At 53.8% G+C, this 14476-nt stretch overlaps 2 protein-coding genes across 6 annotated transcripts in view; both read left to right on the top strand.

Annotated features, from left to right (window-relative positions):
- The first annotated feature begins 664 nt into the window (after positions 1-664).
- On the top strand, positions 665-11128 carry PTAFR (platelet activating factor receptor). 4 transcript variants are annotated; one of them, XM_056509226.1, is made up of 3 exons: positions 665-769; positions 4975-5150; positions 7663-11128. In XM_056509226.1, exon 3 carries the CDS (start codon positions 7717-7719, stop codon positions 8782-8784), a length of 1068 nt encoding a protein of 355 aa, XP_056365201.1. In that variant the 5' UTR covers positions 665-769; positions 4975-5150; positions 7663-7716; the 3' UTR covers positions 8785-11128. The 4 variants fall into 4 exon arrangements, with proteins under 4 accessions (XP_056365201.1, XP_056365200.1, XP_056365199.1 ...); XM_056509225.1 differs by having other exon boundaries at positions 667-769; positions 4942-5150; XM_056509224.1 differs by having other exon boundaries at positions 669-769; positions 4827-5150.
- Positions 11129-13179: 2051 nt separating this feature from the next.
- The window catches only part of EYA3 (EYA transcriptional coactivator and phosphatase 3), a 37107-nt gene continuing 35810 nt past the window's right edge, over positions 13180-14476 (top strand). The window contains exon 1 of one of the 2 annotated variants that reach the window (XM_056509081.1): positions 13180-13276. The gene's annotated coding sequence lies outside the window, so the exon portion shown is untranslated. The remainder of the gene's footprint in view (positions 13277-14476) is intronic. The other variant, XM_056509079.1, reaches the window with a different exon arrangement.

Here is a 14476-nt window from a genome sequence, read left to right as displayed (position 1 = left end):
CAGATCATGATGGGGAAACCCCCATGTGGAATCTGGGCAGGGCAGTGCCAGTGGCAGCAGGAAGGAGAGGGTCCCCCATGTGCCCAGCCACCCTTTCTTCCCAGGCTGAAGGAGCACAAGGACCAAGAGTGGTTTATAATCCTGCAGAAGGGGTACAGGAATGAGTTGCCATAGCTTGGGATACTTTCTGGCTGAGGTTTTCTGTTTTGAGGACTTCACAGCAGAGCAATGCCCTTCTTGGCACTTTGCCCAATGAATTTCCACCTGTCATGGAAACCCTGGAACAAGCACTCAGTGGGCTCCCTCCTGACCCTGGGATCTGGAAGGAAATGAGGAGCCCAGAGGACAGATCTGGTGAGAGTACTGGCCCCCTCTTGCTGACCTGGGACCTCCTCTGTGCCCCTGGCCCAGAGCTGCTCCAGGGCTGGGCTATCCCATCTCTGGCCTGTGAGGCACCAGGAGCCACAGGAGTGTGACAAGCTCCTCACCATCAGTGAAGCCTCAGGCACTGTGTTCCTTGCACTGCCTGCCCGAGGAAGGACCACAGGAACTGGTGTCAGGGTTCAGGGTGCAGCCAGGGCACAGCTAAGCATGTAACAAGTGCCAAGAGGGAAGTGAGTCACTCACCTGAAAGCCAGGCTGACTCCTTTCCTGTCAGAGCTCTTCCCAGGCAGGAGCACACACACAGCTCAGCCCTGCTGCTCCACTTGCAGCACAGACTTGGGGCTGGGGTCTGACTGAGCTGGAGCAGGTGCTCTGTGACTCCAAGGTAAGATGCTCCTTTCCCTTCTGCTTGCTCTCCCAGGCCTCCCTCCCCAAGCTCTTTCCATGTCTGGGTAGCTGGGTCTCTGTCCCCCGTGGATCTCAGACAGGGCCGAGAGCTTTGGAGACATCATCCCTCTCCCAGCGTGGGTGTGGGCAGGCACTCCTTGTGCACAGCCCAGCAGGCAGGGTGAGCTCAGGAGGTGCATCAGGACAGCCTGAGTCAGGTGGGTGCTGCTGCTGCTGCCCTTGGGGCTGTGGGGAGGGGGACTGCTCTCACCAAGGTCCCATTCCACCCCTGAGTGACAGCCACCCTGGCTTCACTCCCATGCTGTGAAGCAAGGTGAGGAGCCCTGCACATGGAGCCCTGCCTGGCCCTTGCTCCTGTGAGGAAGAGGAGGCAGTGCTTGGAGCCTCTCAGGGAGGGCAGGTCTCTCATCCCACTATGCACAGCCCCTGGCCAGGCTGGACAGGCATGTGGGGCAGAAGGGCAGCAGCTGTGGCAGGAGCTCTGTCCCATCCATGGCAGGAGCTCTGTCCCAGCCGTGGCAGGAGCTCTGTCCCATCCATGGCAGGAGCTCTGTCCCATCCATGGCAGGAGCTCTGTCCCAGCCGTGGCAGGAGCTCTGTCCCATCCATGGCAGGAGCTCTGTCCCATCCATGGCAGGAGCTCTGTCCCAGCCCTGGCAGGAGCTCTGTCCCATCCATGGCAGGAGCTCTGTCCCATCCATGGCAGGAGCTCTGTCCCAGCCCTGGCAGGAGCTCTGTCCCAGCCATGGCAGGAGCTCTGTCCCAGCCGTGGCAGGAGCTCTGTCCCATCCATGGCAGGAGCTCTGTCCCAGCCCTGGCAGGAGCTCTGTCCCATCCACGGCAGGAGCTCTGTCCCATCCATGGCAGGAGCTCTGTCCCAGCCCTGGCAGGAGCTCTGTCCCATCCATGGCAGGAGCTCTGTCCCATCCATGGCAGGAGCTCTGTCCCAGCCCTGGCAGGAGCTCTGTCCCATCCATGGCAGGAGCTCTGTCCCATCCATGGCAGGAGCTCTGTCCCAGCCCTGGCAGGAGCTCTGTCCCATCCATGGCAGGAGCTCTGTCCCAGCCCTGGCAGGAGCTCTGTCCCATCCACGGCAGGAGCTCTGTCCCATCCATGGCAGGAGCTCTGTCCCAGCCCTGGCAGGAGCTCTGTCCCATCCACGGCAGGAGCTCTGTCCCATCCATGGCAGGAGCTCTGTCCCAGCCCTGGCAGGAGCTCTGTCCCAGCCCTGGCAGGAGCTCTGTCCCATCCATGGCAGGAGCTCTGTCCCAGCCGTGGCAGGAGCTCTGTCCCAGCCCTGGCAGGAGCTCTGTCCCAGCCATGGCAGGAGCTCTGTCCAGCCATGGCAGGAGCACTGTCCCATCCATGGCAGGAGCTCTGTCCCAGCTGTGGCAGGAGCTCTGTCCCATCCGTGGCAGGAGCTCTGTCCCAGCCCTGGCAGGAGCTCTGTCCCAGCCATGGCAGGAGCACTGTCCCATCCGTGGCAGGAGCTCTGTCCCAGCCGTGGCAGGAGCTCTGTCCCAGCCCTGGCCGGAGCTCTGTCCCATCCGTGGCAGGAGCACTGTCCCATCCATGGCAGGAGCTCTGTCCAGCCATGGCAGGAGCTCTGTCTCAGCTGTGGCAGGAGCACTGTCCCAGCTGTGGCATGAGCACTGTCCCATCCATGGCAGGAGCACTGTCCCAGCTGTGGCAGGAGCTCTGTCCCATCCATGGCAGGAGCTCTGTCCCAGCTGTGGCAGCTCAGGCTGGACATGGCTTTTGCCTCCAGCAGAGCTGTGACAGCCTGGGGCTGTAGCACACAAATCCTGACATGGTGAACTCGCCCCTCTGCCCAGTGCAGCAGGGCTGGGAGCCAAACCCAGCTGGAGGCTGCCTCACCTCACCCACTGCTGGTGAGGCTGTCCAGCTCCCAGGAGTGACATTCTCTGCCAGCCTGGGCAATCCCTGTGGCACAGCAGCAGCTGAAGCCATGCCCTGCCTCAAGAGGGTACCCAGGGAGTGCCCCTGGCCCAGGGGTGGCTTCTGGCCATTAGGTTGGTGTGTTTTCCTGCTGAGCAAGTCCAGCTGCAGGGCACATTCCTGTAGAGTTGGTAGTGAGGTGGGGACAGGCTGTGCTCATGATGGGGCAAGCTGAGTTTATTTAGTATTTATTTCCTGCAACAAGCAAAAGAAAATTTTGTGGAGTGTTCCATGAGTAGTGTGAGCTCACAGACAGTGACACTGAGCACCAGCTGAGTGTGGGCTGCAGCTCCAAAAGAATTTCGTGGTTTTTCCCATGACCCATCTTGGCACTCAAGAATGTGTCCTGGGGACTGGAACCAGGAGGGACCAAGCTCATCTGTGTGTCAGTGGCTGGTGCTGTCACAGGCTGCATGTTGGTATTTCATCTTGTCCCTGTTTGCTGCTTGTGCCACCGACAGGGCAATCACAGACCCATCAGCTGAAATGCTGCTCTTCCATTTGCACTCCTTAGAGGGCTCTTCTCTGCCAATGCAGTGTAGCTTGCTCTTGGTAAGAAGTCTCTGAGTATTTGCCTATAAACCCAAGAGTTTCTGATCCCTCCAAACTTTACAAATGATTACCCAAAGTGAGTGTGTAGCTAATGGGCTATGACCACATGTGCCAGAGGCAGGTGGGGCTTACAGGAGGCACTGGGCATCTGCCATGGCAGCATGAGGATGCTGCTGGGTGCCAGACCCACGGGGAACAGCCCCTGCCCACAGTCAGCCTGTGGGGGCATCCCCAGAGAGGGGAGTTTGGGGCTGCTGCTCTGGGATCCAGCACGTACAACACCCTGAAGGATTAGCTGTGCTTCTTAACAGCATATATGGGAATCAGAGTAAAAGTTTATTTGTTTATTTATTAGCTTGCAAGTTGGCTTGATGAAAGTATTCAAGATTGGCTTTTTTCTCAACTCAGCCTTGCATAGCCATCAGAGCTGTCAGCCAGTGTGTGCATTCCCTGGGTGGGAAGAGCAGGAAATAGAGTACAGGGCAGTCAGACTGCCAGGAGTGCTCAACGAGCCCAGCCTCCACTGGCAAAATGCATCTTAATATTGGAGTCAGTTACATGCTCAGAAATCGAGAGCAGGGAAAGAGCATCCCCAGGTGGGAAAGGAGTAAAAGGGAGGAGCAGGGCATTGTCTGGGGGCAGAGAGACCTGGCAATGCAGAATGGCCATGCTGCAGGGCTGAGCAGAGGAAGGATGAAGACTTCTGAAGGCTCCTCCCCAGCCCAAAACTCCCTGGGCTTTCATTTCCTCTAAGGGCTGGGTTGTGGCAGGACAGTGAACCAAGATTTATCAAGTGTTGCTACCTCCCCACATCCCTGGCTGCTCTCCCCAGAGATCTGGGCTGGCTGCCAGCCAACCCCCGTGGCACGCTCTTGGCTTTTGCTTCTTTTTAAGTTTAAACCCCCAGGAGCAGCCTAAAGGGCAGAGCTGGGGCTCTCTCTTATCCAAGAAGGGTCAGGTTCCTTTATCCTCACAGCAGCTGATGGGAAGGGGAAGGGAGGGAGGATTTGTGGTGGCAGAGGGAAGGAGATGCCTGCAGCTTCCATCCCAGCACAGCTCTGGAGCATCACTGCAGGAGCCTCAGCTCACCCTCATGTGGCCTGACCCAGAGCTCGGCTGTCCCTTGCTCCACATGCCAGCCCCCCATGCAGCCCACCCTGCTGAGGCTTCCATCCCATGTGGTGCCATTTCCTTGGGGCTCCCTCACATCCCAGCTCCCACACTGGGAGCTCGGGGGCTCCCAGTTACCTCGGCCACCCTGTGCCAGTTGTGGTGCCCATGGACTTGTGGTTGTCTTGGAGTTCTCCCTGAAGTGTGAAGGAGACTGCTAGGAAATGAGTCTGTCCATGTATGAGTTTCTTGTCTCTTCCTTCCCTGGAAGTTATTAAATGGAAGCTCTTCTGCCCTTTGTCATTTTGGGAAGAAGATGCTCAAAAAATTGTCTAATCCCAAATCTAACTGGGGACACAGAGTGAATTCCTATTCTGCCTTTTGAGGAAAATCCCAACTTTTCCCTCTTCCAGGATCACCAGGAGCAGAGACACTGAGGAAAAAGCCTCAAGGACTTTCCAGACCTTTGCTGTGGCTAATTGTCTTTCCTCTACAACTTATTTTATTTCTCATTTCCTTTAACTGAAGAAACACATTTCCTCTCTTCCGGTGACTCTGCAGTCATGCTACAGTTGCTCCCATTCTGGTGCCCTGGTCTTAAGAGCTGCCAGTGTGGACACTGTCCAGCCCCAGGGCAGGGAAAATAACAACTGGGACACAACCAAGCATCCTCAGTGAAACCTCCACTGCTACTAAGGCTGAAGATGGACATATTGTGCTGAATTTTTTCAACTCTGGTAAGCAGAAAATATACTTTATTGGTTCTATTCCTCTTGGAATATATTCTTGCTGATGGCAGAGCTTGCTTGCATCTATAAGCCAGTAAATCCTGACTAGGGGGGCAGAGTCCATGGCAGAGCCTATGGACTGGGAGCAGGATCAGCAGGTGCCCTGAGCGTGCTGGTTACTCCCACCTTCAGCCCCACAAACCAGCTGGGGTTACTGGCTGGGGGACTGTGGGCAAGGCAGTGCCTTGGGCTGGAGGTCTCAGGGGGTTTGGCCAGGCAGCAGAGGCTGCTGCAGCAGAGACAGGACCCACAGCCACCTGTACCCTGCCTGTGGTGCCTTTCTGCTGGCACAGGCAGCATGAACAGGCTGCAGAGAAAGGGCACTGCCATCTCCCACAGAGATTTCAGCAGACTGGAAGCAGCTCTCACAGAGAACTGCTCTCCAGAGCACAGCCCTGTGCTCAAGCCCACGCTCTGTGCAGGACTCTGGCAGCTGGTGTGCAATCTGCAGACAGGAAAGTTCTCCAGAACTCCTGGGCAAAGTTTGATGGCCACCATGCCATTGTGCAGAAGCAGAAAGGGAGGTGTGGGTGGACAGTGCCCTGGGACTTTGTGAACAACAGCTGTGCCCATGTATTGGATGGAAGAACTTCTCCACATCAATACTGCTGGAGAATTGCATTACCTGTTTGTTCTTTCCCCCCTACTCCTGGTATCCTCAGGTCTAGTGCCACATTAATAGAACACCTTTCATTGCAAAGATCCCAGCCCTAAGCACCAGAACTATTTACTGGTGTTGCAGATAGTCCCAGCAGTGTGAATTTATGATGCAGATTTTGGTGGGGGGGAGAAAAAAGAAGGAGTTCTCTAATGATCTTAGGTAATTAGGACTTCTTGGGTTTTTATTCCTTAGTCTAATGTCAGACTAGTGATGAAGCCACCACCTGAATAATCTACTGCCCTTTGGAGCTCAGGGGGCTCTCAGGAGGGTGGCAGAGATCAAGGTAAATGAGGAGAAATACAGATGGATTACAAGTGTCACCTGGGGCCAGCTCCCAGCACTGCCACGTCTGGTGTCCTTTCCATGGCTGGAAGACTGAGCTTAAGGATGCTTGGAAATCAGCACTGCCCAACATGGAGATGCCTGGGAAGGTCCAAATCTTGTAATTGTCATGTCCCTAGAGGACCTGAGAGGGGTGAGGAAGGACAGGACCCTCAGGAAGATGACTGCTGCCTTCCTCTCCTAATGACTGGAGAGCAGCACTGAGGGCTGCAATTCTGCAAAAAAAACCAAAAAAAAAACAGAGAGCAAGCTTCAGCTCCAGCTGACTTCCTCATTTGCAGAGGAAAATTGCAAATGTGCAAATGTGTAAATGAGGAACAGCACCACAAGGACACCCGGGGGGGACTCAGCCCACAGAGTATGGGCTGGGGTTTCCTGGCACTCCTTGCTGCTGGGGAGGACCCAGACTGCTCTGGAAGGAGGGCACCTGCTCAGCAGCAGCAAGGGAAGAAAGTGATCCTGCCCCTCTACTCAGCTCAGGTGAGGCCACATCTGGAGTGCTATGAACACTTCTGGGCTCCTCCATCTATAATTCAACCCCTCAAGAAAGCCATAGAGCTCCTGGAGTGGATTCCAGTAGAGCTGCAGAGATAATGAAGGGACTGGAGCTGAGGAAAGGCTGAGGGAGCTGGGGCTGCTCAGCTTTGAGCAGAGATGTCTGTGGGGGGACATTATCCCTGTCTGTGTCTGCTGGGAGGGGTCAGGGGGATGGGGCCAGACTCTTTTCAGTGCCCAGCAGCAGGACCTGGACACCAGGCACAAACTGAAACCCAGGAAATCCCATCTGAATAAGAGAAAAACATCTTGACTGTGAGGGTGACACAGCCCTGGAACAGGCTGCCCAGAGAGGCTGAGAAGTCTCCTTCCCTGGAGTTACTAAAACCCTGCCTGGATGTCATCCTGCACAACCTGCTCAGGGTAATCTGCTTCAGCAGGGGCTGGGCCAGGTGATCTCCCAAGGTGAGATTCTGTGAGACGTTTTTACCACATATTTTGTCACATCTGGAATTCTTTAAAAGAAATATAAAAAAGTTAGAAAGTATCAGGAACCGTGGTGGGAAGTAGGGGCATGGGGAGCTGGCAGGGGCAGAAAGGAGAACCAGATGCATGGAGAAGAGGAATCATAGAAAACACTCATGATTCTAGTAAAAGTTTAAGAAACTTAAGACAGGGAAGAGTAACAGATTATTTTTGTCTAAGAACTTTCATGCAGAAAAGTATTTAAGATTAGAGATCAGTGATCACTCACTGCAGCAAACAGTGCTGGATGAAGACACACAGGTTTGCATGCTGTGGAAATGGGACCAAAGAGAGGACCAAGGAGACATGGCAGGTGTCTGGCTGGAACCAAGGCATCAGCAGAACTCCTATGGTCATAGATAACTGATCATGAAAGGTGAGGTTTGGCTTAGCAATGGTGCCAAACCAATCAGCTTAAATTCTGCTGTCTATTTTTAGGTAAGAAGAAAAGCTGTGGCAGGAAACTGTGCTTCAGACGTGCCCATCAACACCATGGTGCCTGGGAAGGACCAAGGAGGTGTGGAAGACAGTGCTGACTTCTACATTTCATGCCACATAGACTCTGAGTTTCGCTACAACCTCTTCACTGTTTTCTACAGCATTATTTTCATTCTGGGCTTTGTTGCCAACTGCTATGTTCTCTGGATTTTCAGCCGTATTTACCCCACCAAGAAACTCAATGAAATCAAGATATTCATGATGAACCTGACAGTAGCTGACTTGCTCTTCTTAATTACAATGCCAATGTGGATTGTTTACTACCACCACCACGGAGACTGGATCATGCCTGAGTTCCTGTGTAACGTGGCTGGCTGTTTATTTTTTGTTAATACCTACTCTTCTGTTGCCTTTCTGATGGTCATCACGTACAACAGATACCAAGCTGTGACTAATCCTATTAAAGCAGCTCAGCTGACCACCCAGAGAAGGGGAATCTACCTGTCAGCAGCTATCTGGATCATAATAGTGGGCAGCTCTTTGTATTACCTTTTTGACAATAATACTAACCAGGAGAAGGTCGGCTCCAGGAATTTCACACGGTGCTTTGAGCGCTATGACACCTCGGCTGGTGTTTCAGCTGTTCTTGCCATTCATGTCATCATCTGCATCCTCTTCTATATCATTTTCCTTTTAATACTAGGTTGGAACATTGTCATTATCAGGACCCTGTTCTCCAAGTCAGTGCACCCACGGAAGAGTGCTCATGTCAAGCAAAGGGCTCTGTGGATGGTGTGCACAGTGCTGGCTGTGTTCATCATAAGTTTTGTGCCCCATCACATCGTGGACCTGCCCTGGACTCTGACTGTTCTGGAGCAGTGGAAGAAGGAAAACTGTCAGCTGCGCCAGCAGCTCAACGATGCTCACCAGGTGACTTTGTGCCTCTTGAGTACAAACTGTGTGTTGGACCCCATCATCTACTGCTTCCTCACCAAGAAGTTCCAGAAGCATCTTTCAGAAAACCTGAAAAGCATGAAAGGGAGTCGCAAATGCTCCAGGCAAACAACAGAAACGGTGATTGAGGGCACAATTCAGCAAGAGGACGTCATGAGGATCTGTTAGGGTCACTCCTGTGTTCTGATTGCACAAGGAGGGGCATGAATCATTCACTCATCTTTTCTCAAGAAGAGGCACCAAGGGACACAAGAGACCACCAGGATTTTACACTTTCTTTTTCCCATTAGACAGAAGAATGGGCGCTCATTTCTTCTGTCACATACAATGGGCAGAACTGGAACCTGGCAGAAAAGCTGCCTCTGGCCAGGCTGGTGCTCTCATGGGCACTGAGAACAGCTCAGATGACCTGCTTTAACATGAAAGAAGTGTGTCACTGAGCCTCTGCAGTCAGCAGCTAGAGGCTGAGTGTACCAAAATTACCCATTGTGTTTGTCCAGACAGCACCATCCCTGCCTGCCCTCACAGCTCTTGCAGTGGACCCAGTGTCAGCTGTAAGGGACTTCTAAAAGACCTGGAAGAACAGATTGAGCTCTGACTATCATCGTGTGGCCCTTCTAAGCAGCTTACACGGTCCTGTGAAGAGAGTCTGAGCTGATGAAGATCTTGAGTGGCTGCAAGGGATGCAGTCCACAGAATTCCTCAACTGCTGTCAAAGAGATCTGCACCTCTGATGCCTTCATCCCTTCTTAGTGACTCACTGCTGGGATCCAAACTTGATAGTGTCTGGGAGCAGTAGTGAATGGAAATAATGAATCTTTGCTTGCAGATCTTGGGGCAGTAAAGCAGGGAAGGAAGAGAAATTAGCAGTGCCTCAGCACATCTCTACCCCTCCCTCCACCACATCAGCATTATGGCCAAAGGGAGCCACGGCCTGCCCTGGCTTCCTGTGTGAGAGCAGAGCTGGCCAGCCAGTGGCCTCATGCACTCAGTTTGGTAATTTCTGACTGACTGCATGTGTCTGCAGACACCCAGTCTTGCTCAGGAGGCTCCAGGTAACAGAGGGCTACTGTCAGCATGGGCATTATGATAAGGAAAAAAAGCTTAACATGCTTCTGTACCTTTGTACCTTTGTACTTATTTATTTAAATTAGGGTTATAGCCATGACATTATGCCTTCCTCCAGCCTTTCTAGTTGTGCTGCAAATAATCAAAGCTGACTAGTTCTTGATCTAGAGCAAGTGAAGTGTTAGGTCAGGACACTTGGCAGACAAATAATTCATACATTCCAACAGCACTGGAGGACCTCACCCAGGGTTGGATGCAGTCCACTGGGGCACAGGGCAAATTGGTTTTCCATGGGTGCTGAGTTCTGTTACCAGTCATGAGACACTTGGGGCTCCTTTTCTGACCCAAATTGCTCAATCTAGCACAGGAAATTGGGCAGGGAAGGGAACTTACTTGTTTTCACAACAGTAGTTGGTTCCCTAAAAAACATAGTCTGTTGATGACAGGAAGAGTGTATCTGACCTGTGACACCAATTATTCATGTGCAGGACAGCAGCATTCCCACACCTCCCTGAGAACAGGAGAGATAAGCTCAAGTCTTTCCAAAGACAGGACCAATGTGCTGCTCTGCCTGTCCCCAGTGGAGATATATCCTTCAGATGTGTCCTCTGGAGTTCCTCAGGGTGCTGGTGCCAGTAAGGAAAAGAACTAAGATGTTTATTTTTCTAAGGCCATTATGAGGACCAGCCCTGCACTCCAGGCCCAGAGGGAAGAGTCTGATCACAGTAAGAATGCATCTCCCTCCTAGTGCTGGGCTCTGCTCCTGTAATGGCAGAACACACAACCAACACTTGCCAGTACCTCAGGTGTGCTCAAAGATGCACCTGAATCTGCAGAGCCTCAGCACACAGAAAGGGAGCAATTTCTGTAACTTAAAAGCCTAAATGTGGCTTGCTGGAGGAATCTGTTTCTGTGAGCACATTCTGGAGGAGCAGCTCTCACAGCTGGCAGATGGGGGGACCTGCTTTCCCCCCTTGGCTCCCAGAAATAGTGGAGATCTCATTTCACAGACCCTAAAGCCCTGACAGATCGAGTTTGGCAACTCTTGGAGGAAATGAAAAGGATTTTTAAGTCTTAAAGCTGGCAGATGTATGATCTGCTCCTGGTTCTTGGAAAGCTTCCAACAGTTTACAGTTTGGCTCTTTACCATGGGTACATAACAGGCTTTATTCCACAGCAAGCACCGTGGGCTCAGGGAACAAACATAAACTTGCATCTGAGGAAGAGGATAAGCAGAGGGGAAAGCCCCAAAGCCACTTCAGGAGGTGTTATGTTAACTAGTCAGTAAATTGCATTTCTAAAACCCAGGCTAAGCTGCTACTTCTGTTCCTGGAAATACTTTCTTTTCTTACCACAATGTAGCATTACTCTACTTTGCCTTGCAATGAAATGGATCCTCAAAAGTTTTTTTAAATAAAGTGTGTTCTCCAAGTTTGCCCTTTAACTTTTCCCACCTTATTATCTTTCTGTATTTATATTTGAGGGAAAGCCTTGGTACCACACCGAAACAGCTTCAATGTGTCTTTTTTTTTTTTTTTTTAACCATCACATGAACCCTTGGGAGGAGTGAAATTTAAGGGCTCAGCAAGGTTCTATCTGCTAAGAGGGAAGGTGAAGAAATAACTTCAGATAGGAAACAAGTCCTGAAAAATCTGCTAGAGCTCTCCAAAACCCAACAAGACAAAACCCCCTGAACTCTCCGACCTGCATATGGGAAATGTATATGATTAATTCTGTGCTGTGATGTGACAAACCATTTTAATGGATTGATTTTGTAGTAGTGGAGGAGGCGAGGAGTGGGGAGGGCTGCAGGGGGGGTTTCTGTGAGAAGCTGTCAGCTTTCCCTGTGTCTAATGAAACCAAAACCATTAGGCTCCAGGTCGGACCTAAGCCCATCAGTGATGCTGGCAGCACCTTTGGGATAACATAATAAAAAAGGAAAAAGTTACTGCACAGGAGCAATTCGCAGCCAAAGAAAAGGGGAGTGAGAATTGAGAGAAGCATCCCTGCAGAGCCCAGGGACGGTGGGGAAAGGGCAGGAGCTCCTCCAGGTGCTGGGGCTGAGATTCCTCTGCAGCCCAGGGAGGGCAGGGAGTGCAGAGATGCCCCGGCAGCCCCCGGAGGAGCCCACGCCAGAGCAGGGCAATGCCCGAGGGCTGGGACCGCCTGGGAAGCCCGTGCTGGAGCAGGGTCCTGGCAGGACCTGAGGACACAGAAGCCCGTGCTGGAGCAGGGTCCTGGCAGGACCTGTGGAGAGAGAAGCCCGTGCTGGAGCAGGGTCCTGTCTCTGCCCGTGGTGTCTCCTTAACCTTGAGATCACCTCAGGAGGACATAAAGGTGGTTTAAATCCTGTTTTTTCCGATGCCCGCCGATAAGAGATTGCAGGAGACGGTTTTCAGAGGCTTCAAGGATTGTTTATTGTTTCTTGTCTCAGGAACTCTTTGCCCGGCTAACAGCGGTCTTCTCAGCCGGGCATCCAGGATGGAATCTGCCTGGAGAAGGCAGGGCTGGTCTTGTATAGTCTAAATTACGTGCTAAATGTTTATAACAATTTTCCAATACAATACAGTCTTGTTAAACAGTCCAGATCTGACCCTACCCAATCTGAAAGTGCCAGCATGTCACCCAGCATGGATGACACGGAGAAGAAGGAGGAAGAGGTATCCACACCCCCAAATTCTCAATCTTGGCCACGTATTTCTTATCACAAACATTTCCAAAAGTCTATTTATCTACGTTCTAACAACCTAATTTACACTTTACTAATTTTGGTGGCTTGTTTCCATTCCCTCTGTGTTGGTAATTTCCCCCAGGGGTTGGAATTCAGCGCCTGAGACACCAGGGTCTCACTCAGGGGTCTTTGAGATCCTCGCCGGGGGAGTTTTGAGACCCCCAGGGAGGCCAGAGGACCACTCTGAACTCCCACAGGTCCTGACAGGATCTGCGGAGACAGAAGCCCGTGCTGGAGCAGGTTTGCTGGCGGGACTTGTGACCCCATGGGGGACCCGCAGTAGAGCCGTCTGTTCCTGAAATACTGAGGAGGGCGGTGATGGAGCGGCTTTGGCGGCACCCAGCCGGGCAGGCCGGGTCCCCTCTATTGAAATACCCGCGGGGAGAGTGAGCGGAGGGGCGGCCTCAGGAGGCGACAGCGCCCAGACCCGCAGCGGCGGCTCCCACACGGCCCCGGCTCGGTCCCCTCAGCCCCGCGGTCCCTTCGGCCCCGGCTCGGTCCCCTCAGCCTCTCAGCCCCGCGGTCCCTCAGCCCCCTCAGACCCGCGGTCCCCTCAGCCCCGCGGTCCCCTCAGCCTCTCAGCCCCGCGGTCCCCTCAGCCCCCTCAGCCCCGCGGTCCCCTCAGCCCCCTCAGCCCCGCGGTCCCCTCAGCCCCCTCAGCCCCGCGGTCCCTTCGGCCCCGGCTCGGTCCCCTCAGCCCCTCTGTCCCCTCGGTCGCCTCAGCCTCTCAGCCCCGCGGTCCCGCCCCGGGCCGTGACGCCACTGCCGGCGCCGCGCTCTGTTCCGGCGGCGGGCGGGGAGCGCGGGCGCCGCTGCCATGTCCGCTGCGGGCCCCGGGCCCGGCTCCGGAGCCGCTTCTCGGTAAGAACCCGCTCGGGCCCTGCGCACGGAGCGCTCCCGCAGCCCCCGGTGCTGTTCATAGGCTCGGGCTGGGACCGGCCGGGGCCGCGGGTCCGCGGGCGGCGAGGCCGAGGCGTGTGCTCGGCGTGTGCTCGGCGTGTGCTCTGCCGCTGCCTGCCCAGCGCGGGCCCGCGGGGCCGCGGCAGGACAGGGGCGCGGGGCCGGAGCCTGTCTGGCCGCCCCCGAGCCCGGCGGGGTGTGCCCGGCTGTGCCGGCTGCTTCGCCGCTGGGGGAAAGGCCGGAGGGGCAGGGGCCAGTGCCCGGCTCCCTGAGCAGCGGCGGCCAGAGGCAGCCCGGGTTCAGAGACATGCCCGGGGCTCACCGATGGCCGTGGGAGGGCCGGGCTCAGGCTGTGCCGGCTTCCCCGGGCGCAGTTCTGCACACCCGCATCGCTCTCGGATGGCTTTACCTGCTGGTGCAGTCTGTTAGGATGCTTGGGCCTCACAAGCGAGGTTGGATCCAGATCGGCTCTGCTGGATGTTCCTGGTTCTGGGAATGCTGTGCAGAGTTGCTGGAGCTCTATGTACAGCCAGCTGCAGCACGGTGCCCTGTTAGTTTGGTTGCTGTGGTGCGTGGTGTGGCTGCATGGTTTCCAGCCTAGAGCTAGCCCTTGGTGGAGCATAGCTGTAGCCATTCTGATGGAGCATCAAACAGAGTCACGGTGGAGTTTGCTCTGCCTCTGTGATACACTTAACATGTAGTGTAGTAACCTCCAACTGGTAATAAACAGTTAACGTACTGGTTAGGATAATGATAATCATGAAAGTCTTATCTGCCACTTGTTTGGTTTCCTGCAGTTTTGTCTCTTGTGGATTATCTTAAACTCTGGAAGCTGAGTAAGGTATGTTTAGTTGAGAATCACAATTCATGTGCCTCAAGTCAGTGGTTTCATAATAAGTTACTTTTAAAAATGCATGAACATAGTGACTTTCTCAGCCTGCAAACCTTCAGGCTTGTTGGGCTGAACCTGCTGTGTTTGAGGGGTTTTCCTTGTCATGGTGTGATCCCTCTGACTTGTGGACTGCTATCCAGCTTTTGCCACAGAAGCAGTGATCTGCTGGTGCATTCTCCCTGCTGTGTTTGAAACATTGCTGAGCTTGAGTCCTGCAGTTTCCAAGCTGCTGCAATTCCTGCAGTGTTTGCCTGCAGCTTTTGTGTCCC

This window comes from Oenanthe melanoleuca, chromosome 23 (assembly GCF_029582105.1).
Source record: "Oenanthe melanoleuca isolate GR-GAL-2019-014 chromosome 23, OMel1.0, whole genome shotgun sequence".
Lineage (NCBI taxonomy): Eukaryota > Metazoa > Chordata > Aves > Passeriformes > Muscicapidae > Oenanthe > Oenanthe melanoleuca.
Note: the sequence above shows the minus strand (reverse complement) of the source record. Positions and strands in the feature narration are given on the sequence as shown.